The sequence below is a fragment of the Artemia franciscana genome, chromosome 21, assembly GCF_032884065.1.
Source record: "Artemia franciscana chromosome 21, ASM3288406v1, whole genome shotgun sequence".
NCBI lineage: Eukaryota > Metazoa > Arthropoda > Branchiopoda > Anostraca > Artemiidae > Artemia > Artemia franciscana.
Window position 1 is genome coordinate 14,042,204 of NC_088883.1, and position 24,781 is coordinate 14,066,984.

Consider the following 24,781-nt stretch of genomic DNA (forward strand, 5'->3'; position numbering starts at 1 on the left):
CGGAAATTATTTCGCATATGAAAGGGGCTGTCCCCTCCTCAAAGCCTAACCCTTTACGCTAAAGTTTGAATCGTTATCACAACTCTACTTAAAAAAAAAACTTTAGCGTAATGAGCGAAGCGTTGAGAAAGGGACAGCCCCTTCTAATCAGAGCGCCAGATTTTGTATCTCGCTTATTTCAGTTAGTACCCGTGCCGGAAGGTACAAAAATGTTAAGGGTGGATCCCATAGTAGTCGACCATGCTGAAAACGAATATTGTAGGGCGCATGTTCGCCGTTGGGGCCTTTCTGAGGTATAGGCCAAAAACACAAAATTTGGCCTATAATGGGGTTCGACAATTCTATTTTTTTTTACAGATAAGATTGGTGGAATCCAGCGTACTCTTACACTAATAGAAAGAACAGACTTGGGGCTACACGAATATTGATTTTTGTTTGTTAAAACAAAAAGTAGTACACTTTTTACTGAAGTTTCAAAAAAATCAGTTTTTTGTCAACAAATTTCTAACAGAAAAGCTAGAAACTCGAAATTTTTTCAAGATAAATTATAATTATCTTTTATATTAAAAAAGAAAGCCCGTTTAATTCCAAACCCATTGAGCTAAGAAAGAAGTTTAAATAATTGTATCTGGTGGGGTCTGCAACTTTTTTAGCGAGTGTACCCGATAATAGGAATTTTTTTTTAGTAGCCTGCTACCTAGCGGGAAGTTGATTGATGAGCTAAGCAGAAGAAATTGATAAGCACAAGATGAAAAAGAAAAGTGAGTCAGGTAGGCCAAGAAAAAAAGAACAGCCTTTTCAGGTTAATTCAACATGTGATTCTGACGCAAATACTGATTTGCTGATGGATGATAATGAAGAATATGACACAAATTTGGAAGGTCAAAAAAAAAAAAAATGAAAGAAATAGAATTTTTAAAAGCACTTTTTGTGTTGTAAAGTTGGCTGGCAAAAGGAGTGTAAAATTTTTCTAGAACAGACTCAAAAATCAGAAGAAACTATCAGTCAACCCACTTGAAAAGAAGACTTTTACACCATTACGGAATTTCTCTGAGCGTCATTTCGCAGCACTCTGACATCTTTTTCTTCACGAGAAAATTTCTGCTGAGAGTTTAATCGTTGCTATGAACAGTGTTCAGCGAACCGTCGAAGAGGAGTTTGTGCGTGTGGGGTCGGAAGAAGATGGTAGCAGTAGTGATTCGAGCTATTTTCCAGATATCTTGCCAGTGGTGACAGCCCAATCCAGGGACTCCGATGCAGAGTTTGAGATTAGTTTCAAATAGCGCTTGGCCTTAAGGAACTCAGTTAAACCAGAACAAGTTTCAGTGAACGGAGACAGCAGACCACTTTCAGGCAACCAAAGCACTGGATCGCGGGCTCCATCGCGCCGGTGTAGCGCTAGAAATAGTTCAGTGTTTGGCAATCAGGATAGAAATACACTATTCATTGCAGCCAAGATTTTGAAGCGAGCAATCACTGATTAGAAGCTAAACGCCAAAGCAGAAGATGTACAAATAACACCTGACCAGATATCCCAAATGATACCAAAAGAGCTCCACAACTTTCTTGTTTACCTTCTTGAAGCAGAAGAACCGTGGGACAATCCAGGGGTAAAACAAGACTGTATGCCGAAAACAGAACAAAGACTTATGAACATCGCCCAAGATATTTTATTTTCCGGGTTTTACGTCGAAACCCCGAAACATATTGGGCTTTCAGTTTATGTTTATCATAAAACTCGAAGCAGAGATATTCTTCAAGTTCTGAATAAAAGTGGTTCTGGGGCATCGTACGATACCATTCGACGACTCCTAGCAACAGCAGTAGACGAAATGAGGACTCACATCACAGCAGACAACCTCTATGTTCCTCCTGGCATAATAAAAGATAATGATTCTTTGATCCAATTCATGCATGACAACCTCGACTTTCTATGGTCCTCCGTCGATGGCACATCGACTCATATTACTAGTATGGCAATGGTGCAGACCTTGGAGCTCTAAAAGGATACCCAATCAAAAGTCACCGTGTCATCTAAGCGCCAGAGAAACAGGTCAGTTGAATGTCTACCGAAAGAAAAGCTTGAAATCAAGTTTCAGGGATCGAAGATCTTAAGGAAAACGATGATCGAGAAAGAACTCCTTCCTGTTAACTTACTTCTCGAGACTCCAAGAGAAATTTGACACCTGGACAAGGCAATAATGCTGGCTAGAGAATGCCCAACACAGCTTGTGACCACAGAAGAAAGTCCCCCGCCGTTACCAAGCTATCGAACGATTTGCAGTAAAGTCTCGAAGGAAAATGTTCCTAAAAGCAACGTGTTTTACTTGCCTTTCCTTCATGAAGCACCAAATAACCATTCAATAGTCGAAAAATCTCTGCGAACGTTCAAAGTAAAGCTGTCAGATGTGACAATACGAGGATCACGCAAGATCTCTTCATTTATCAGCTAGCACAGGATTGAAAAGTAAATACCTGGATGACTTAAAAAACGTAATCCTACGAATGGGAGGCATCTACCTCCTGCTCAACTATGTCAAGGCAGTTGGCAAGATAATGTACAGCTCAAAGAGATTATAGTGCAGGCAAAGCTGCTGCTTCCTGGTTCTTGCGAAAAGGTGTTTCAAGGGGAATGCTACTATCAAGCTATCAATGCCTACTGTATACTGCACGAGGTCTTGCTAGCCCTCTACTGGGAGTCCTTGGATCAGTATTACTCCGAAGCATAAGAAGACGTATCCCGTCTGGACCAGCCGGGTAGTGCCATTGAGTTATTCAGGACTTCATTGGCAAACGGTGCTAACGCGCGAACTGCACTTCAGGAGGCAACTGATACCTTAATCATTTTGGCTCCCATAATGAACACCTTCGACACCCTGCGAAACGCGTCGCCCACGTTTGCTTTCTGGCGGAAGCTCTTGAAAATACTTGAAATAGAGATACAATTCATTCATTTTGTACAAGATGTAACTGGGAGTCTTATTTGACAGCAACTGGTCGGATGTTGCCATACTTTGCGGCGGCTGACCATCCTCAGTGTACAAGATGTCTCATACAGTACCTATCAGACATGCAGAGTTTACCACAAACCTTTCCTGATGTACACAGGAAGTTCATGAAAGGATACTTCGCAGTGAAGAGAACGCACACCAGGTTCACGGCCGCCTGGTCCGATCAAATATTGGAATTTACAGTGAACAAGGATGCAAAGACAACGGCCGGAATAATAGGAGAAAAAATGGGTGAGAGACAGATTGAAGCTTGGATTCTTACCTTACCGATATCCGCTGCCATTAGCAATGGTTTCCTGCAAGTAGTCAACGAATCCACTGAGATATTGAAACATCACGAAGACAATCAGTCGACGACAACGCGATTACAACTTTCGCGAGATAGAGTTTGAGACATTTTCACTACTTGTGACAATCCGTTCAGCAGAGTGGGCTTCGACCTAGTGAATATTGTGAAGTCAGAAGTTGTGGACGATGAGAAGATTATTTCTGATATTACTTGCGTAGCCACGAAAGGTAAAGAGGTAGTTGAGGACTTTCTGTGTAACAGGAAAGGCGATGTGAAAAAGGTTGCACTCCGAACTTTCCCTTCAGAGAGAAAAACTCAGAAAGTGAAGGGTGTCCCTAGAACCGATATCCTGAGCTCTGAAGTAACAGCCTTAAAGAGAACCATTACTGATAAGTGGAACTACGGCGAAGTAAAGGAGAAAGCAGTTGCAAAGATCCTCACAAAAGAGATTCTTCCTTTCCCTCCATCCATTTTTGAACATCTTCCGCAACAATCAACCAAGACATCCTCTGGCTGGAAAATGAGGACGGGGAACAAAGCTGTGCTGTTGAACTGGCTAAGAAAAAAAGGAGGACTTGCAGCTTGGCCGGCGACTTTGAAATCCAAAGAAACAACATCAGCTACAGTACACATCATTGACCTAATGTCCCAGATAAGGTCATATCGACCTGCTAGGTTTGAAACAGTCAAATCCTTCGCGGAAAGATTGCTTCTATCGTTGCTGAATGGTCTTCCCAAAAAGGTAATTGCAGACGCCTTAGTACACCAGAAAACATATTCGTCCATAAACCTATTTTATTTCTAAGTAAAAGTTACAAATTTTAAACAGTTAGGAAGTTTGAAGTATTCCTACCATTTGAAGAAAAAAAAATTATGTCCCTTTTCATGATACAGCTAGTGATCATTTCAGTGACACTACAAAAAAAAATATCGCAGACCTTTTAAAAATGAAATAGTTTATATATTTTTTAGCTCAAATTGTACGGAATTGAATGAACTTTCTTTTCGAATATGAAAAAAAAGTTTGTTACCTTGAAGAAACTTCGAGTTTTTAGCCTTTCTTTGAGATATTTGTCGAATTTTTCAGCACTTATTTTGAAATTGTAGTAAATAGAGAAGAAATTAGTTTTTTTTTTCAATTTAAAAATTACATTCTTGTAAATCTAGATCTCTTCTTTCGATTGATATGACATTATGCCAGATTCCTCAACCTAATAACTCGCAGAAAATCCTCAATCGTCACACTTAGTTATAAGCTAAATTTGGCGTTTTTGGCCTATATCTCAGAAACGCCCCAACGGCGAACATGCACCCTGCAACATTCGTTGTCAGAATGGTCGACTACCCTAGGACCCATCCTCAGCCTTTTTGTACCTTCCAGCATGGGTGGGTGCACGATACAGAATCTGGCGCCCTGACTATTTCACATACGGAATAATTTCTCTTCGTTTTAAGTTTTAATTTTATTCCCTACTTTCATTTAAAAAAAAACTTTTTTATATTTAATTTATGAGTCTTTTTCAACTATTGGAGGCAGATTTATTCCGTATGTGAAAGGCTGCCCCCCTCAATACCTTGTTCTTTACGCTAAAGCTGTTAGCACCTTAAAAAATAGCTTTCTGTTCTAATCAAACGGCTCCAGTGTTTCAGTAGAGGTTCTTAAGAATTTGGGACAAACAGGCAAACTTTAGAGTAGGAGCAGAGTATTGAGGAGGGGGCAACCTTTCATATATGGATCAATTTTTGTTCATTTTTCAAATAATGCCGGTAAATCTGGCTCCCCTTTATGAAATATACTCCTTCCCCTCACGGAATACTCCTCCGTGGAAATTTTATCCAAAGTAAGGTGCACCCCCCCTCGTCAAGTTCCTTACAGACGATTCCATCCTGTTTGCTAGCACTAAACTTTCTATTTTCAATTAATTTTTTTCCAGTTTTTGTAGAAATTAAGGTGAAAAAAACACTTACAGACGGCTCAGACGGTGTTCGTAAAGTTCGTTAAGTCGTTCGCAAAGTTCGTAAAGTTGCTTCGTTAACCTTCCGTAAACCTTTACGTGAGCAGGCATTAAAGCAAAAATTAAATAAAAAAAAACAGTTTTTTCAACTGAAAGTAAGGAGCGACATTAAAACTTAAAACGAACAGAAATTACTTCGTACATGAAAGGGACTGCTTCCTCATCAACGCCTCGCTCTTTACGCAAAAGTTTGACTCTTTCTCTCAACTCTCCTTTTAATGTCGCTTCTTACTCTCAGTTGAAAAACTTGTTTTTTATATTTAATTTCTGAACGTTTCTGAATCAATACATGTTTTGATTTTGGCTCTCCGCAGAGGAATAATTAAAACGAAATTTGGATATTTTTTTTTTTGCTAAATGGCTTTCTCATAATTTTGATCGAATGATTTTGAGAAAAAAAGAGCGGGGTAGGAAGCCTAGCTGCCCTCCAATTTTTTGGTTAATTAAAAAGGCAACTAGAACTTTTAATTTTTTACGAATCTTTTTTATAGTTAAAGATATAAGTAACTTATAAATTAACTTACGTAAAAAACTTTTTATTCTCATGTTTTTATTACATATATGAGAGGGTTCGCCCCCTTCTCAGTATCTCTCTCTTTACACTAAATCTTAAATTTTGTCCCAATTCATTAAGAATGACCCCTGAATCACAAAAGCCGTAGAATAAATAGTTGACATTACTAAAAATACTTTAGCGTAAAGAGCGAGGTATTAGGAGGAGTGAGCCCCTCATATGGGTAATAATTTCTGTTCGTTTTAAGTTCTAATGCTGCTCCTTACTTTCAGCTGAAAAAAAATTTCATATTTATTTTTTTCAATGTTTTTTTTTAAATACTGCTAGTAAATCCTGCGCTCCCTTCATGGAAATTTTCTTCCCCCATGACAAATTCCTCGATTGAAAGTTTCCCCAGCATATCCCCCTCTTCTCAATCCCTCTCCCAACCAATAAATCCTCCTGAAAACGCCTGTACACTTCCCAATAGCCATTACTGTATGTAAGCACTGGTCAAAGTTTGTAACTTGTAGCCCCTCCCACGGGGACTGTGGGGGAGTAAGTCGTCCCCAAAGACATAGTTATAAGGTTTTTTGACTACGCTCAATAAAATGGCTATCTCAGAATTTTGATTCGTTGACTTTGGGGAAATAATTAGCGTGGGAGGGGGCCTAGGTGCCCTCCAATTTTTTGGTCACTCAAAAAGGGCACTAGAACTTTTCATTTGCGTTAGAATGAGCACTCTCGCAACATTCTAGGACAACTGGGTCGATACGATCACCCCTGGAAAAAAACAAAACAAAAACAAAAAAACAAACAAACAAATAAACACGCATCCGTGATCTGCCTTCTGGCAAAAAATACAGAATTTCACATTTTTGTAGCTAGGACCTTGAAACCTCTACAGTAGGGTTCTCTGATACGCTGAATCTGATGGTGTAATTTTCGTTAAGATTCTATGACTTCTTGGGGGTGTTTCCTCCTATTTTCTAATATAAAGCAAATTTTCTCAGGCTCGTAACTTTTGATGGGTAAGACTAAACTTGATGAAACTTATATATTTAAAATCAGCATTAAAATGTGATTATTTTGATGTAGCTAATGGTATCAAATTCCATTTTTTAGAGTTTTGGTCACTATTGAGCCGGGTCGCCCCTTACTACAGTTCGTTACCACGAACTGTTTGAATCTTTAGTTAACTTTTTTCGCAAAGTTCATAAAGTTGACCAATAGGGAAAGAGTTCCAGAGCAAAACTTTTAAACAGATTAGGAAATATGGAATCAGGAAACTGAAGATATGCTGATTTCTCTAGTCTGAGAAAAGCCTGTCATATACTCAAGGAAAACACAAAGACAGGATCTGCATTGAAAACACTGTCAACTTCACAAGAAAGTAGGAAAAATCTTGATATGCCGGATCGTGAAAACAGAATATATAACAAGCTCTTATGCCTCATTAAACTATACTCACATCCCAAGCCCCTTATTTCTTCAATACTTTTTCTGCGAAATATATAATGCTTCAGAAATTTGAATAGTTTGCTGCTCAAAACGCACGTAAAGTACAAGGCTTATATGAGTCGTGAAAACTTCGCGGAAACACAGTTTGCGAACGACTTTACGAACTTTAGGAACGCCGTCTGAGCCGTCGATTAGACAGCAATTCCTATTCTCTTTCAAGAGACTTATATTTTTCATTTATAGGATTGCGTTATTGTAAGCCGAGACCACCACGACGTAAGTGGAACTGATAGCCCGTTTAGGGAAACATCAAATGTGTACGATGGATCTGCTTTTACAGCAGATATGGCAGTTCAGAACTTTGTTGGTGATGCTATCCGTGGCGCCACATGGGTGGCTCTACATAATGGAGGAGGAGTTGGATGGTGAGTTGCTTCTAAAAACATTAAGCCACTCATAATAATAAACGGGTTAACGAAAAGCAGCCTTTGTCTATAGAAATTAAAACCATAGGAATTACAAACTAGAGTACTGGTAACAATTTGTGTAAAATAAATCTTTTTGTTTTGTGGAAAATTCAAAAATTTTAGGTTTGCTTATGAATAGTTATAAGCCTACAAACGTCTGCATAATTTAGAAAAGAAGGACATTCCCCCAACAACACCAAAGGATTAGTGATGCTGATTAAAGTTATATCATTAAATTAAACATGCTTGAAACCTGGGAGGAGGGGGGACAGAAACCCCTATCTAGAAAAGTGAAATTTTATCTTTTTTCCAAGAAGTATGGTCGGGGATGTGTCTTTATTTGATTTTTGTTTTTCCGAAGTTATCGTTCGGGAGAGGGGTCATTCCAACGGTATTTAAATTTTTAGTACCTTTTTAAAATAACAAAAGAGATCTTGGCATAAAATAGGACCTATTTCTGTCGTTTTGTCCCGCGAAACACCGATTGTGGCCCAAAAAGGGCTAAAGGGCTATCGAGCGTAAGTCGTATAGCTATTTATATGTAACTTTTGACTGAATGCTGTTTATTCTGTAGCTGAGGTTCAGAGAACATACCGCCAAATGGTGACGCGTTTGTCCCTAAACATAAACAGCACTATTACTAGCAGCTCACTGCATCATTAAATGACTAGAACAGTTGCGCATGCTCTATCTCCATCCTAATTCGTCAAAGCACCACTTCTTTGCTCCCTCCCATAAAGTTCCAATTTCCTTTAGATTATTCCTTTATGACATTTTCCCACTCCATCCGGGAACGACAAGCTTTTCGTTTAGTCCCAAATGGATAAGAAAAGCCCAGTCTTTGGTAATCTGTCATACTTCATCCGTAGAAAGTGGCCTAGTTTTATTAACCTTTCTTTCATTATAAGAGCCCTGGAAAGTTCTTAGAAAGCTAGAGAGCGCTTAACCCTAGAAAATGGGATTAGGATGCATTTTCCCTACAGTCTATTGCTTGATATATCGTCAGTTATAGGAGACCCTGGACTATCCTTAGAAAATTCCTTTGAAAAGCATTAATAACAAATCTTCCTCAGCCTTTTGAAAATCGTTTCTGGGCGATATTTAACCAGTTTCATCACCGCACCGTAACATTAATTGGCTAGGGCAAACTAAATAATCCAATTGAGACAACACGTAAAGTTCTAGCGTTGTTGGTAAAAAGTCATAGTTGTTTTCTGAATTGAAAGAGTTTGGTTACATACTTTTTTTTACTATCTGTTTTTTTTTAGAAAACAGAGCTCTAAAGATTAGAAATGCGAAGTATTTTAAAAAAATACTAAAACGCCAGAAAGATGGGGTATTTTTCTCGAAAATCAGATTAAATAATATACATAGTCAGAAGATAAATTAGGAAAAAAGTAAGGCAATTTGATAACCATAAAAGACATGATGGCCAAACCAGATTTTTAATCCTTGAGGGAAGAAGCAAATATGTATGGTTCTAATTAGCGGATGGGGTGAGTTGAAAAGGTTGATAAAGAGTACGAGGAAGCTGAAAGAAAGCTGATGCACCCGAATGGACCACCTTCGTGGTGTCGCTGGTTGTTGGTATTGTAAGTTGATTATATTTTAGAATTCAAAATCTCTTATTAGGTTCTCCTCGACTAAAATTTCTTAGAGCCTTTTTTGGAGGGGGGTTGGGAAATTTGATAATTTTCTGTCAATGTATACCCGATTAAAGGATGTAATTGACATTTAATCTCTTTCACACCTTTCGGATAACAGTTTTTTCCACCTCTCCCTTTCCAACCCTAAAGTTAAATTTTCACCAGATTTAAGTTCATTTTCAAAACTTTAAAATACTCAGACCGACAAGTGGTTTACAAATCATATACAAGAATTACAGAAAAAGAAGAGATAGATTTTGAATAGGAATGCAACAGAAGATTGCTAAAAGTGACTCAGCTTCAAATTTTTAGAAAATTGAAAAGAGCCACTGGGGTTTTTAGTGTTTCGGGTTTGCCATATTCCAGTGTTTAGTATCACCAACTTGCTTCCTTCGGATCATGATGCCAAAGATCTTCTTAGCAGGGTAAAAAGAGCTGGTACCGACGTTTGGCTGTCAATAATTCAAGAATGGATGGGCTGTTTTAGTCGAATTTGCTTTAAACATTAAAATTTTCAGCTAGTTTTGAAAGTCAATCAGTAGATAAAATGCTTGCAATTGTCTACTGGGCACATTTGTGGAATCATAAAACTTTTTCAAAGAAACTCAAGACAAGCCTTAGTGGCACATCATATACAGTATTAGACAATTTCTATTGCCTCTGAGCTTTAACTAGTTGACACGATCTTCGTAAAGACTAACTAGTATTACACTGATTGAATAAAATATGTTATCAGAACATTTTAGGGAATGTGATCTTCAATGAAGGTAATCTCTATAGGAGCATCATTTTAGTTTAAGTTAGTATTATTGCAAATACCATAGAAATAATTTTATTTTTATATTTTTACCCTAAAAATTTCAGATTTGGAGCAGGACTAAGACTCCTCTAAGTGGAATTACCCTCATAAGTAGGTAGGGTATCAATATGTTTGCTATATTTTCTCAGTGATAACGTTCAGGTTTGCACTGATAAACGCTTGAATACCTTTGGGATAAAAGTTTTTTTCTTATTCAGTCAAGTCCTAAGAACCAGGATTTGGCGAAATAGATGAAGTAGGTGAAAGCATATGCTACAGAATAAATCATTCACAAAATAGTTACCCGCTTTATTCATATTTTTGTTTGGTCCTTGATGAGACCCTTGCGTCGTTGCGAGTTCAAGTTTGCACCGATGAACGTTTGAATGTGTCTGTGATGAAAGTTTTTTTTTATTCAGGAAAGTACTAAAATCCAGGATTGGGCGAAAGAAATGAATGAGGTGAAATCATGTGCTACAGGATAAATCATTCACAAGATAGTTACCCCCTTAATTCATATTTTTAGTTGATCCTCGGTGAAACCATAACAGATTCCGGTGCAAATGTGATAATTAAAAGTGCGATATATGCAATTTTGGTCGAAAATGAGTTATATATGTGCCATGGGCAAACAAAGCACGAGGAATCGAATGCTGCAGTTAGAATTGTCCTATCTTGTACCGTTACGGAGATGAAAAGAGACATAAGCCTCTAAGTGGTGTATAACTCTTTATTAGGTCTTGTTGCAATTAAGAATGACAGAAGAGGATTATCTTATGGAGCTATAACATGGGGACCTGACAATTGTCTCCTTTTTGTCAAGGAAAAGGGAGACATACGCCATAAAATTGAAGAATTTTTTAATTCGCTCGGAATACTTGAATTTAATTTATACCACTAAAAAGAACATAAAAAGTGGGTCTAGAATATATTCCTTTTATCCCCATTAAACTCATCCTTCAGAGCGAGCACAGCCGACAAAGTTTTTTTTCATTTTTTAGCTCTTTTGAAAAGTTACAAAAATGGCGTACGTCGCAACTTTTAATTATCACAGCCGGGTGGCTCAGCCCCTTTTAAAGTCAATGTAAAAACTTGGTGTTGCTTTAAACAATTTTACGAGTTACATAAAAAATGCAATCAGCGGGTAATTTGTGATCTCTAAAAAATATGCCCCCCTTTTTTCTGCATAAATAAAGTAAAGATGCGACCTTTTGATAGGAATACAATTTAACCGCAAAACCTCTATCTGATACAGCGACCGTTAACTACAAAATAAAAAGTCTATATTTGAAATTCTGAGCATAAATATGGAATTTGTCACAATAAATTTCAATTCAGGTACTATGGAAATCCCACAGTCCGAAGTAACCCTCATTACTGCAATCATAAAAATTCTTACCGATCTAGCGAAAAACTGGGACACGAAGTTAAATTTACGTAAGTTTGGAAGAAAAGGGTTTAATCCAGCGTTGCCGATGCGGTTTCATTTTACTGTTTTTGATACAGTTTAGAGGTCTTGGCACAAGACGGTGCATTTGGAAATTTTTGGGGATCAGTGCAACTTTTCCTGTATATTTTGGTTTTACTGGCTCCGGTAAGATAAGATTTATTCATTATGAAATCCACACACAATATTACATTTTACTATTCTCCCAAAGGTTCACTGGCTTGTAAAGAAGGGGGAAGACGGAAGACAAACGAGTCACTTATTCAGGAAGGAAAAACAAAACAAAAAACATTAAAATAGTCAGTTGCTCACAGAGAGAAGAGCAAAAAGAAGAAGAAAAGAAAATATAAATGAAATAAAAACTATAGAAACAAAACGAAATAGATTTAATAGACTAAATTAATTAAGTTGATTAAATAGACTCCAATAAAACAATAATGAATATATAAGAAAATAAATAGATAAAAAATAACTTCTAAGAAGCCAAAGAATTAAATTTTTTTTTTTACAAACCAAATGATTGGCACCTTGTGCTGATTCAAGCAACTTATTCCATTTAATATGACTCGCCATTAAAGGATTAAAATCTGACTTTACACAAGGAGTAAAAGGTACTTGAATGTGACTTTTTGTATTGCGAAGATTTCAATTATTCTAATCAGAGGTAATAGATGGTAGAACACTTAGGGACCGGGGGAGGTCACCAAGAAGCTTAGAAAAAAAATGTAAAACATGCACATGAAAGAATATACAGTTTTTTTATCAAGGTAATTTTTTTTCAAGGCTCGAGATCAAGTAATGGGATTACTCCTTAGCGTTTAGTTTCCTGAAGAGGTTTCTAGCTTTATTATAAACATTAGAAAGGGGTTTTAACAGTGAAGAAAATTTGACATCCATACTATTGGACAGTAAGAAACGTAAGATTGGAACAAGCAGTGAAAAAAGATTTTTAAAATTGATCCAGGAAAAGTATGTTTAATTCTCCTTAAAATACCGAGACTCCTGGATATCTTCATTTTAATCAAATCAACGTGATGCTTGAAAGACAGGTTTTTAAACAGTTTGTGGTAACGAACTGCAGTAAAGAGCGACCCTGCTCAATAGTAACTGAAACTCTAAAAAATAAAATTTGGATACCAATAGTTACATCAAACGAATCGCATTTTAATGCTAATTTAAATATATAAGTTTCATAAAGTTTAGTCTTACCCATCAAAAGGTACGAGCCTGAGAAAATTTGCCTTATTTTGGAAAGTAGGGAAGGAAACCCCCTAAAAGTCATACAATCTTAACGAAATTCACACCATCAGATTCAGCATATCAGAGAAGCCTAGTTTACAAGTTTCAAGCTCCTATCTACAAAAATGTGGAATTTCTTATTTTTTCCCTGAAGACAAATCACGTATGCGTGTTTATTTGTTTGTTTGTTTTTTAATGTCGTTAAAGTTTTTTACTGTTTTAAAAAATAGAGTTAAGCGAAAGAGTCAAACTTTAGGGTAAAAGATCGGAGCATTGAGGAGGAAAATCCCCTTTCATATACGGAGTAAGTTCTCTTCGTTTTAAATTTTAATGTCGCTCCTTACTTTCAGTTAAAAAAAACTTGTTTTTCTTCATTTAATCATCAACAAGAATGCGCTAAAAATGGACATATCGATCTTTATATTTATGAGTTATTCCGTTTGGTTGGTGAATTCCAAATAAATGGAGATAAACCTGAGAAACGCGCGAAAAAAAAACAAAAAAACTGGACTTAGAAAATTTTAGCTTAAGAAAAATAAGCATCAAGCCACAAATTTATTCTCTCGAACAAATTTTCCGAATTTAATCGAAGCTCTCGTTCGCAATTTCTCGAAGTGCCAAGTGTGCTGACATCAGCAAAACAAACAAGGACATCAGAAGAAGACGAACTATGGTTGCCACTATGGGCAAGGGAAGACTTAGGATGACAAAGTCTACTGCAATTAATAAGTTCTTTTTCTTTTTTACTTCATAAATAACATCATTTACATAAATCAAAAATAGAAAAACTCTAAAACTGATCCCCGGGGGATAAAATTCGCTTCTGATGGTGAACAGAAATGTGGATCAACAGAAATTAACAAATCATTCAAATAAGAGTGAAACTCAGAAAATACATTTCCTCTTATGCCAAAATGTGACATCTTCGACCGAAGAATTTCATGGGTTAAGGAATCGAATGCCTAACGAATATCCAGGAATATAGCAGCCAGAATTAATCCCAAATCTAACGCTGAATGTATCAAATTCAAAAGAGTCGTACAGGCATGTTGAGTGGAGCGCCTCATTCGGAAATCAAATTGAAAATCTCGAAGAAAATTTTTAGATTTTAGAAAAGTAAGGAGACGAGAAAGCATAGCCTTTTCAAAGATTTCACTAAATACTGATAAAATTGAAATTGGTCGATAATTTGCTGGATCATTTCTTAGTCCATCCTTATACAAAACAATAATCCGAGCATGTTTTAGAACATCCGGAAAAACTCCACATTCAAATGAAAGATTAACAAGTTTTGTTAGGGGCAAAACTATGAAAGGAATAATATATTTAACTACCTTATTAGGAATAGAATCTGGCCCAGATGAGGATGAGTTTTTCAAACCATTAACAATGCTGGAATCAGATGTCAATTCAAGTTTTAGCTTGTCGAAAATTTTCTTCTTTTTAAGGCAAATTTTCAACCTGGCGTTCAGGTGGTACAAATTATCCTGTTGTGGTACAATTTTAGTCTGAAAATTGGCGCAGTTTACTTCTAAGTAATGACAACCCTGGTTTAATCTACTTGAGATGTTTTCATATAAACAATTTTGCCCGATTTCTATTATTTCAATTATAGTAAAGCAGACAATATAAAGCAACTTAGGTTGTGCCTAAAGGTACGTATATTTAGGGCAAATAAAAAATATAATTAGATAGTTTGATAGATTTAGTCAGCATTTAATTCAATAATAAATTAAAAAAATAAAAGACAAATACGTCATCATACTCCCACTCCCAAGAGGCAATGTGCCAGGAATGCTTAGAGAAAGAAAAGAAAAGAAAATATTTTGAGAAGGTCCGATTATATAATAGTTTTTAGTTTTAAAAGTAATTGAATCTCAAAAATGTCGTTTTTAACCATTTTTTGCTGAAGTCCGATAATTTTGGTGCAAATCGGGCAAAATTTTTATATGAAAACATCTCAAGTAGATTAAACCAGTGTTGTCATTACTTTGAAGTAAACTGCGCCAATTTTCAGACTAAAATTGTACCAAAGAACCTTTCGAAAAAGAATCTTATACAAATCCACTATACACCAAGGCCATACTCCTAGGCAGTGGGACGTTTCATTATTTACGTAATTGTCACAGAAAAAAGTTTATAGATAATTCTTTATATGTAAAACAAAAACGAAGAGAAATTAAAAATAATACTTTCTTATAAATGCAAAAAAGTGACGCTAGAACTTACAACGAACGAAATTACCCTATACATGGTGGTCAATGGCATCATTTGCCCGTTTTCTATGCTATAGTTTGAATTTACTGAAACGTGGAATTCCACTTTACTGAAAACATAGCAGAATGCAACAAATATTTATCAGTTGCTCGCCTTTTGAAACATTTAAACTTAAAATTTGGCAGGTTTCAGACATATCGAAATCCTTAAATATTCCCGCTCCTGTCTGAGCAAATACACCTAATACAAGCTAACCAACAAGAAAATACAAATATAGGCTTTGTTTTAAGCATCTAATTGTCCAAAAAGATAGTCCATTTTATATAGAACTATTTACCTGTCATGCGTTGCTGCAATCTCAAAAGAAACGAAATTCAAGGAAACTCCTCAGGCCAGAAAATTCCCCCGCGGAAAATTCTCCCGCGGAAAACTCCCTCCTCCGGACAACTCCTCCTTCTTGGAGAATTCTTTCGCCATGCGGAAAATTATCCCTTCCATGGAAAATCCGCCCACCGCCCTGATAATTCCCCTTTTGAATATTTTCCCCATATGTAAAATAGCTATCGTATTTTGGAACGTAGAAGTATTTCAAAAGTTTGGTTAGGATTGTTAACTTGCTCGTGTACATTAAGAAAATATTATTTAATTTACCAGTCAGGCGTTGTTGGATAATTAATACCCAGAAAATGTAAATAATGAGGACGGAAACAACTGTCAAGTATTTGTGTTCAGGTGTATCTAATGTCATTCAGCGTGAAAAGTATTAAGAGTGTCTGCGGTGGGATGGGGGGGGGAGGTTTGATTCCCATAAGGATTGAGACCTTTACAAGAGCGTAATCAACAAGTTTTTAAAGTTTCTTGGTGATCGGACGATCGTAGTAATACATACAGGATTTAATACACAGGACGGTGTAGTAATACATTATAGGACACACATATACTTTTGATTTTATTTGTGGGAGATAGATATGTTTCGCGATAAAAGATGCCGTTGTCAGCCAGAATTTCCTCAGGAAACAGAGATATCATACAAGGCTGTTGAACTGATGTTGTAAACTGGTTGGCCATCTCAGATTTCTCCTTGTTTTCCTCAATAAATTGGACAAAATGGCACTTTATTTGGTTACCACACATGTCGTTACTTAAGATAGAGCACAACAGCTCAAAATCTATGATCAAATGAGCCATTTCCTAAGATTTTACAATCGCCCCTGAAAAAAAAAACAACCATCTATTAATATCGTCTACAGAACATTATTCTCCACTATCCTTTCCATCCCTCCATTCTTTAAAAATGCCCTTTACTATCCTTTACTAACACCACGCTATTGCCTTGGCTATTAATTGGGATTAACTATGACCCCATTGGAATTTTGTCCTTGACTATACCTTGCATTTGTCTAGTAAATAATAGAATATATCCAGGAAGTCGATGACTTATAAAAATATTTAGTAGTTGTAATAGGCCAAAGCATCTATCAGTTTGTCAGAGATAAGAGACTTACTTACTATCCCATTTAGATGACAAGCCTTATCAAATAAATTCCCTATTTGGACAACTAGCGTTTTTGTTCCAACCAAAGTAGACGCAACACAGTACTTTTTTAAATTTAAGATCATAGACATTTAGATAAAATCATAATCTATTTGTGAAGTTTCTTGTAATTTTTGTGGATAATTCAATTGCTTAGCAAGATAAACTATGCTTTAGATGCCAATGCCTCGAGGAATTTAGCGCTAATCATGACCGTATTTAAGTAGAAACGCTTGCGACCATGTCTCCCGGGAAAAAAATTTTATGGTCCATTTCACGTCTTCGTTGGAGTCTAAAAGCTCACATGAAACTTGCTTCTAGACAAAAATACTCTTGGTGGTGTTAGGTTGGATTCGAACCACCTAAAGACTGAACTAAACACATGCTATTAATTCCTACGACATTTAACAGAGATCATGTGGACGCGAGTAGCAAAATGTTTCTCTTCCCACAAGCATGGTACAACAAGCAGTGACACCCATAATCATTAATGTAACTATTGATTGGGTTTGACTGAATTCTGCCTTGAGGCTTAGCAATTGGGCTGATAACAATCATATCCTACCTCAAAATAACGTTTGGATCGCGTCCAGACCATCTAAGGTCACAATTATAAGCCTAAGTCCTATCTTATAAGTCTTATTTTCCGTCAAGTTGGGAAGGAATCTGACACCCTCTTCTGGCAGTTATGCTGATGAAAAGAATATAGGGTCTCTCTTTGCTCCCCTTACTTAGTCCAAATCAACACCACAATCTGCAAAGACATTGCTAAGACATCAACTGATATTTCTGAATGAGTTTGGTTTCGGTCCAAGATCAGTGTTTGGCAGATATTTTGATAGTCTTTAACTAGGTTCACTCCTCTACCATGGTGGTCGGATTGGTCCTTGACCCCCCAAAAACCTAAGAAGGACATGAATTGCTACCTAACATCAACTTTTGCTTAAATCGAGCAACTTTCTCTGGTAGATTGTCTAATCGCAAAAATTTGGAGACCTCTCTCCATACAGAGGTCGATTCAAGTACGGATCTTAGAAAGGCAAAAAGAGGAAACTCTCTCTTAGTCACTATAAAAAATTACCAATGAAAACTGGTAGCCTATGCTATTCATTCTAGAATAATTTTTAGATTACAAGAAAGCCCCCTTTGTGGATCTTTTAGTAAAGAATGAAATGGCCTTTATATATTTTTTCCGTGGCAGCTCAGTCTAGAAGGGTTGATTGTAGTATTTGTAATTGTGTAATTGGAGAACGTAATTGTGTAAGTTGTCAATCATATCAATATTTTATCAGTAATGACCCACTTATACTTTTTGTGACAAAAATTCACCATAAATTTTTACTTTACTTTTTCTGGCAAATGTCCTGATGACATGAATGGAGGAGTCCCAATCCACTAAATAGGTTATATTGTTTCTGACAATCCAATGGGGCCCCATTAGGATGCTTGTTCTTACTTCTGATTACAACTTATTGACGTATTCTCGTAGATTTCTTTTTTACAAGTAATTCTGCGACCCCTTCCTTTCCTCCTTCTGACAAGTGTTGGATTGGGTTGGAACTTCAAAGGCATAAACAAGACATTAACTCTTGATTTTCACCATGTTTAATTGATAAAATAAAATAAAAACAAGTTTTTTAACTGAAAGTAAGGAGCGACATTAAAACTTAAAACGAACAGAAATTACCCCGTATATGAAAGGGGCTGCTTCCTCATCAACGCCCCGCTCTTTACGCTAAAGTTTGACTCTTTCTCTCAACTCTACTTTTTAAAACAGTAAAAACTTTAGCGTAAAGAGCAGGGCGTTGAAGAGGCAGCAGCCCCTTTCATATACGGGGTAATTTCTGTTCGTTTTAATGTCGCTCCTTACTTTCAGTTAAAAAACTTGTTTTTTTTTATTTAATTTCTGAACATTTTTTAGTTAACCCATGTTTTGATTTCGGCTCTCCGCAGATGAATAATTAAAGCGAAATTTGCATATTTGTTTATTTGGCTAAATGACTTTCCCATAGTTTTGATCGAATGATTTTGAGAAAAAAAGAGAGGGAGGAAAAAAGGAGGGTTTCCCTCCAATTTTTTGGGTGCTTAAAAAGGCAACTAAAACTTTTAGTTTTTTACGAAGGTTTTCATTAGTAAAAGATATACTTAACTTACGAATTAGCTTACGTAACAAACTTCTATATTCGTATGTTTTTATTACGTATATGAGAGGGTTCGCTCACTCGTCAATACCTCGCTCTTTACACTAAAGCTTAAATTTTGTCCCCTGAATCACAAAGGCCGTAGAATAAATAAATGAAATTACTAAAAATACTTTAGCGTAAAGAGTGAGACATTAAAAGGAGGTGAACCCCTTATATACGTAATATTTTCTGTTTGTTTGAAGTTATAATGCTACTCCTTACTTCCAGTTGAAAATTTTTTTTCATATTTATTTTTTCATTGTTTTTTTAAATAATGCTAGAAAATGCTGCTCCCCCTTTATGGAAATCTTCTTCCCCCGTGACAAATTCCTCCAAGGAAAGTTTGCCCCACATAACCCCTTCTTCTCAACGTCCCTTCCAACCGAAAAATCCCCCTGAAAACGTCTGTACACTTCCCAATAACCATTACTATATGCAAACACTGGTCAAAATTTGTAACTTTCAGCCCCTCCCAGGGGACTGTGGGGGAGTAAGTCATCCCCAAAGACATAGTTATAAGGTTTTTCGACTATGCTGCATAAAATGGCTATCTCAGAATTTTGATCTGACGACTTTGGGAAAAATATGAGCGTGGGAGGGGGCCTAGGTGCCCTCCAATTTTTTCGGTCACTTAAAAAGGGCACTAGAACTTTTCATTTCTGTTCGAATGAGCCCTCTCACAAAATTCTAGGACCACTGGGTCGATACGATAACCCCTGGGAAAAAGAAAAGAAAAAGAAAAGAAAAAAAAAAGAAAAAAAAAAAAAAAAACAACACGCATCCGTGATTTGTCTTCTGGCAAAAAATACAAAATTCCACATTTTTGTAGATAGGAGCTTGGAACTTGTACAGTAGGGTTCTCTGATACGCTGAATCTGATGGTGTGATTTTCGTTAAGATTCTATGACTTTTAGGGTGTGTTTACCCCTATTTTCTAAAATAGGGCAAATTTTCTCAGGCTCTTAACTTTTGATGGGTAAGACTAAACTTGGCAAAACTTATATATTTAAAATCAGCATTAAAATGCAATTCTTTTGATGTAACTATTGGTATCGAAGTTCCGTTTTTTAGAGTTTTGGTTACTATTGAGCTGGGTCGCTCCTTACTACAGTTCGTCACCACGAACTGTTTGGTCTGATAGCTTTTCCTGTTAGCATATCTGATAGTTTTTCCTGGTAGCCTGATATCATGTCCCATTAGCAAGAATTTAGGAGCACTACTGTCCCTCCCCTTGGCAAAAGTTGCATTGTATCTGAACAAAAAAACAACAACACACAAGCAACTAGGATAACTGCTCTTACTTTCCACAAAGCTCAGTTAAGACTAGGCAGGCCTTTTGGTGGCTCCTCTGTCGGATAAGGAACTGAATCATAAAAGTATTATAAGAATAATTACTCTTACTCTCCACTACGTTTGGTTCGGAACTCACAGTTCTTTCTGCTACTTAAACGTCTTGATGACAAGATATTAGGCATCTCCTTCCCCTCATAGAGGTTGGGTCATTTCTGGGCACTTTTATGACACTTAATCTTACGTCCAAGGAGTTTTTTTTTGCATCAGGTGAACTGTTTTGGTTGACGTCTTGGTGACAAGAATGTAGGGACTCCTCCCTTACTCCATCTTCACCATGGTCAGGCCGACTTGGAACCCATAAAGGTATAAGTATGCAGAGCATTAGTCTTTGCTTTTCTGTGTTTTCACAGCGAGATTTTAGGAATTTCACTTCCCTTCCCCGTCACAGAGGTGGGATCTTATCTAATAAATTTGTTGATTGATTCACTTCCCACTAATGTCAACAACCGTTTCCGATAGACATTTTGATTACGATGATTTAGGATCTCTCCCCTCCCTCAGAAGTAGGATTAGGTGTGGAACCCCAAAAACTAATACACAGACAATTATTATCACCGTCCACCAGGTTCGGTTGCCAATTAACAGCTTCTTCTGTTACATATATTGATCACAAGGCTCTAGGAAGCCCTTTCTTTCCACCAGCCAGAGAATTCAAACTGAATTAATAATTCTTATTTCTGACCAATTTTAGTCGAGATCCATGAATCCCTTCTTGTCGATGTCCTGATTACAGGTCAACGTTTTACCCTTAGCTTAACTATCTTTACTCTAATCTTACTTCCCAATATGGTCCAATAAGACATACAATTTGTTTTTGCTGACGTTTGGATGGTGAGGATTTAGAGCCCCATGGCTCTTACCCCCTCACAAAAGTCGGATCAGGCATGAAGTTCCAAGTGCTACTACAATGACAATTGTTCTCATTACCTTACCTTGGATCCGCCTTTGACGCCAGAGGCACCCAGGGCATGTACACGATCTCCGAAAGTCTATACAACTTATGGTTCTAAAATCGACAATATAATCCTCCTCAAGAAACTATAATACAAAAGAAGAACTTTGCAAACGATAGACGTTGTGGTACCCTGAATGCCAGTCCAAAGGGTTCGGTACTGCCAGGACTGGATGATTTAAAAAACAAATATTAAAACTCCAACTATAATAAAAATAAGTATAAAGAAGAATGTCAGATACAAACGACGATCAGCGATTTAAACACCACGTCATCTGTCTCTTCCCGCAAAAATAAACCTAAGAGCTGGGATATTGGCAAATACACCTTTACTAGCCCCTATTCAATGACCCTAGGGATTATCAACTTTTGAAACTTTTTGGTAAATTGGTTCAAGCGTGAACTAACGCAATATCAGTGCAATAAATAGAAACGTATGGTTTTTTTTCTAAACATTATTTTATTTTTTTTTGCTATATGTATTCTATAGACATAAATCTTGAGTATTTTATTTTATTTTTGTCAGGGGCGAAGTGATGAATGGTGGTTTTGGCCTTGTCCTTGATGGTACAGCAGAAGCAGAGAAGAAAGCGGACTCAATGCTGAACTGGGATGTTGCCAACGGAGTCGCCAGAAGGTATGTGTGCAATAGCCTACATGTTGAAATTCGAACAACAATTTCCGTGTGACTTTTCATGATGTTATTGTTCTGTTTTGCGTGATTTCTGCTGCTTCTTGTTTACTGGCCGCTTCTTTATATTATAAATTGTTTATTTCCTATAGCAACAGGTTAATTTATAAAAAATATACACACAGTCTTTAAAGGACGGCGTCCTCAGTCCCTCTGAAGCACTGGGTCCAGTTGTTTTTCCCGACCTGTCCTCCTCTGTCTTTTTGGGACTATCTAGAACAGCGGTCAGCAGTTTATGGCTGTCGGCCGCCAACGCTTGTGGCACTTGCGTCGTCAATGCGCGGCTCTTTGGAAACTCTTCGTCATTCTGATTTTGCATATGCCACAATCAAAATGAGCCGCAGAAAAAGAAATACTACAGTACAAATAACTCACTGCAGTACCAAGCTACCTGAGTCCAACACAGATACGCACGCTTCTCCTTCATCCCAATCTAATTAAAACCTCCTTCTTTACACCCTCGCAAGAAGTTCCAGTTTCCCTTAAATCCTTCCTTAGAACTTCCTCCCATTTGATTCAGGGCAACGTGGCTGAAAAGGACAATCTTGGGCAATCGGTCATCTTTCTTCCGCAGAACCCGTCCTAGACATCTCAAATTTGCTCTCACTACAGCCTTAGAAAGCGAGATAGAACCTCATTTCTCGTAGAGCTTTTTGCTTGAAATACGTTCAGACAGACGGGTACCCACAACGATCCATAGACAATTCTTCAGCACTCAAGTTACATACATTTTAAGCTTATTTTCATGAACCCGTCAAAACGAATAGTTAGAAATTACAGGGACTACACAATCCGTATCCTTGTTTTTACCCTAGCTTGTTTAATGTTTTGTTGGTGTTAATTTTAAATGATATCATAAAAATTACAAATAAGAATTAATTTGTATACCTAATGGTATCTACTGCATAGAATCTTTCTCATCAGAAATTAATACTTAAACTGAAAGCTATGGTTACAAGGTGAGTAATACATACATCTTTATATATATATATATATATATATATATATATATATATATATATATATATATATATATATATATATATATATATATATGTAGTAAAGTTTCATAATTTTTTGGCTGACTAACACAAGTAGCAGGCTACCGCAACATCGTAGAGAGAAGGTTAATGGCTCATTTCAGGTCCGTTGACCATATCTACATGCTTTTTGTAAATTTGCCTAAAAAACACCATCTTAAAGGGCCACATGGCACCAAAAGTAAAATTTTTATTAAACTGAAAGCTATGGTTACAAGGTGAGTAATACATACATGTTAATATATATATATATATATATATATATATATATATATATATATATATATATATATATATATATATATGTAGTAAAGTTTCAAAATTTTTGGCTGACTAACACAAGTAGCAGGCTACCGCAACATCGTAGAGAGAAGGTTAATGGCTCATTTCAGGGCCGTTGACCATATCTACATGCTTTTTGTAAATTTGCCTAAAAAACACCATCTTAAAGGGCCACATGGCACCAAAAGTAAAATTTTTATTAAACTGAAAGCTATGGTTACAAGGTGAGTAATACATACATGTTATATATATATATATATATATATATATATATATATATATATATATATATATATATATATATATATATATATATGTAGTAAAGTTTCAAAATTTTTGGCTGACTAACACAAGTAGCAGGCTACTGCAACATCGTAGAGAGAAAGTTAATGGCTCATTTCAGGTCCGTTGACCATATCTACATGCTTTTTGTAAATTTGCCTAAAAAACACCATCTTAAAGGGCCACATGGCACCAAAAGTAAAATTTTTATTAAACTGAAAGCTATGGTTACAAGGTGAGTAATACATACATGTTATATATATATATATATATATATATATATATATATATATATATATATATATATATATATATATATATATATATATATATGTAGTAAAGTTTCAAAATTTTTGGCTGACTAACACAAGTAGCAGGCTACTGCAACATCGTAGAGAGAAAGTTAATGGCTCATTTCAGGTCCGTTGACCATATCTACATGCTTTTTGTAAATTTGCCTAAAAAACACCATCTTAAAGGGCCACATGGCACCAAAAGTAAAATTTTTATTAAACTGAAAGCTATGGTTACAAGGTGAGTAATACATACATGTTAATATATATATATATATATATATATATATATATATATATATATATATATATATATATATATATATATATATGTAGTAAAGTTTCAAAATTTTTGGCTGACTAACACAAGTAGCAGGCTACTGCAACATCGTAGAGAGAAAGTTAATGGCTCATTTCAGGGCCGTTGACCATATCTACATGCTTTTTGTAAATTTGCCTAAAAAACACCATCTTAAAGGGCCACATGGCACCAAAAGTAAAATTTTTATTAAACTGAAAGCTATGGTTACAAGGTGAGTAATACATACATGTTATATATATATATATATATATATATATATATATATATATATATATATATATATATATATATATATATATATATATATATATATATATATGTAGTAAAGTTTCAAAATTTTTGGCTGACTAACACAAGTAGCAGGCTACTGCAACATCGTAGAGAGAAAGTTAATGGCTCATTTCAGGGCCGTTGACCATATCTACATGCTTTTTGTAAATTTGCCTAAAAAACACTATCTTAAAGGGCCACATGGCACCAAAAGTAAAATTTTTACTACCATTCCTGGATTTGGATCGCTGAGAAGCAGGAAAAGAATATCAATATAAACATAATGTTCGAAAAACCTTGACTGTAAGTTTAAGAATTGTAAGTCAAAACTAAAAAACACATTTTAAATGTCTAATGAAAACAAAATACTTTTAAAATTTGATTTTGGAGTAATAAATGCTATGTACGTTTATATTAACAGTCAAAGTTAATTATAAAAATACTTTTTTGAAAAATATGAAAAGCAGCTTGAAACGCTTATTTTTATTCCTCCAG

The 24,781-nt window shown here is 36.0% G+C and overlaps 1 protein-coding gene across 1 annotated transcript in view; it reads left to right on the forward strand.

Moving 5' to 3' along the window:
- The window catches only part of LOC136041026 (urocanate hydratase-like), an 88,051-nt gene that overhangs the window by 46,222 nt on the left and 17,048 nt on the right, over window positions 1–24,781 (forward strand). The window contains exons 13-14 of the mRNA XM_065725546.1: window positions 7,513–7,694; window positions 21,633–21,743. Coding sequence (XP_065581618.1) covers window positions 7,513–7,694; window positions 21,633–21,743 — 293 coding nt within the window. The remainder of the gene's footprint in view (window positions 1–7,512; window positions 7,695–21,632; window positions 21,744–24,781) is intronic.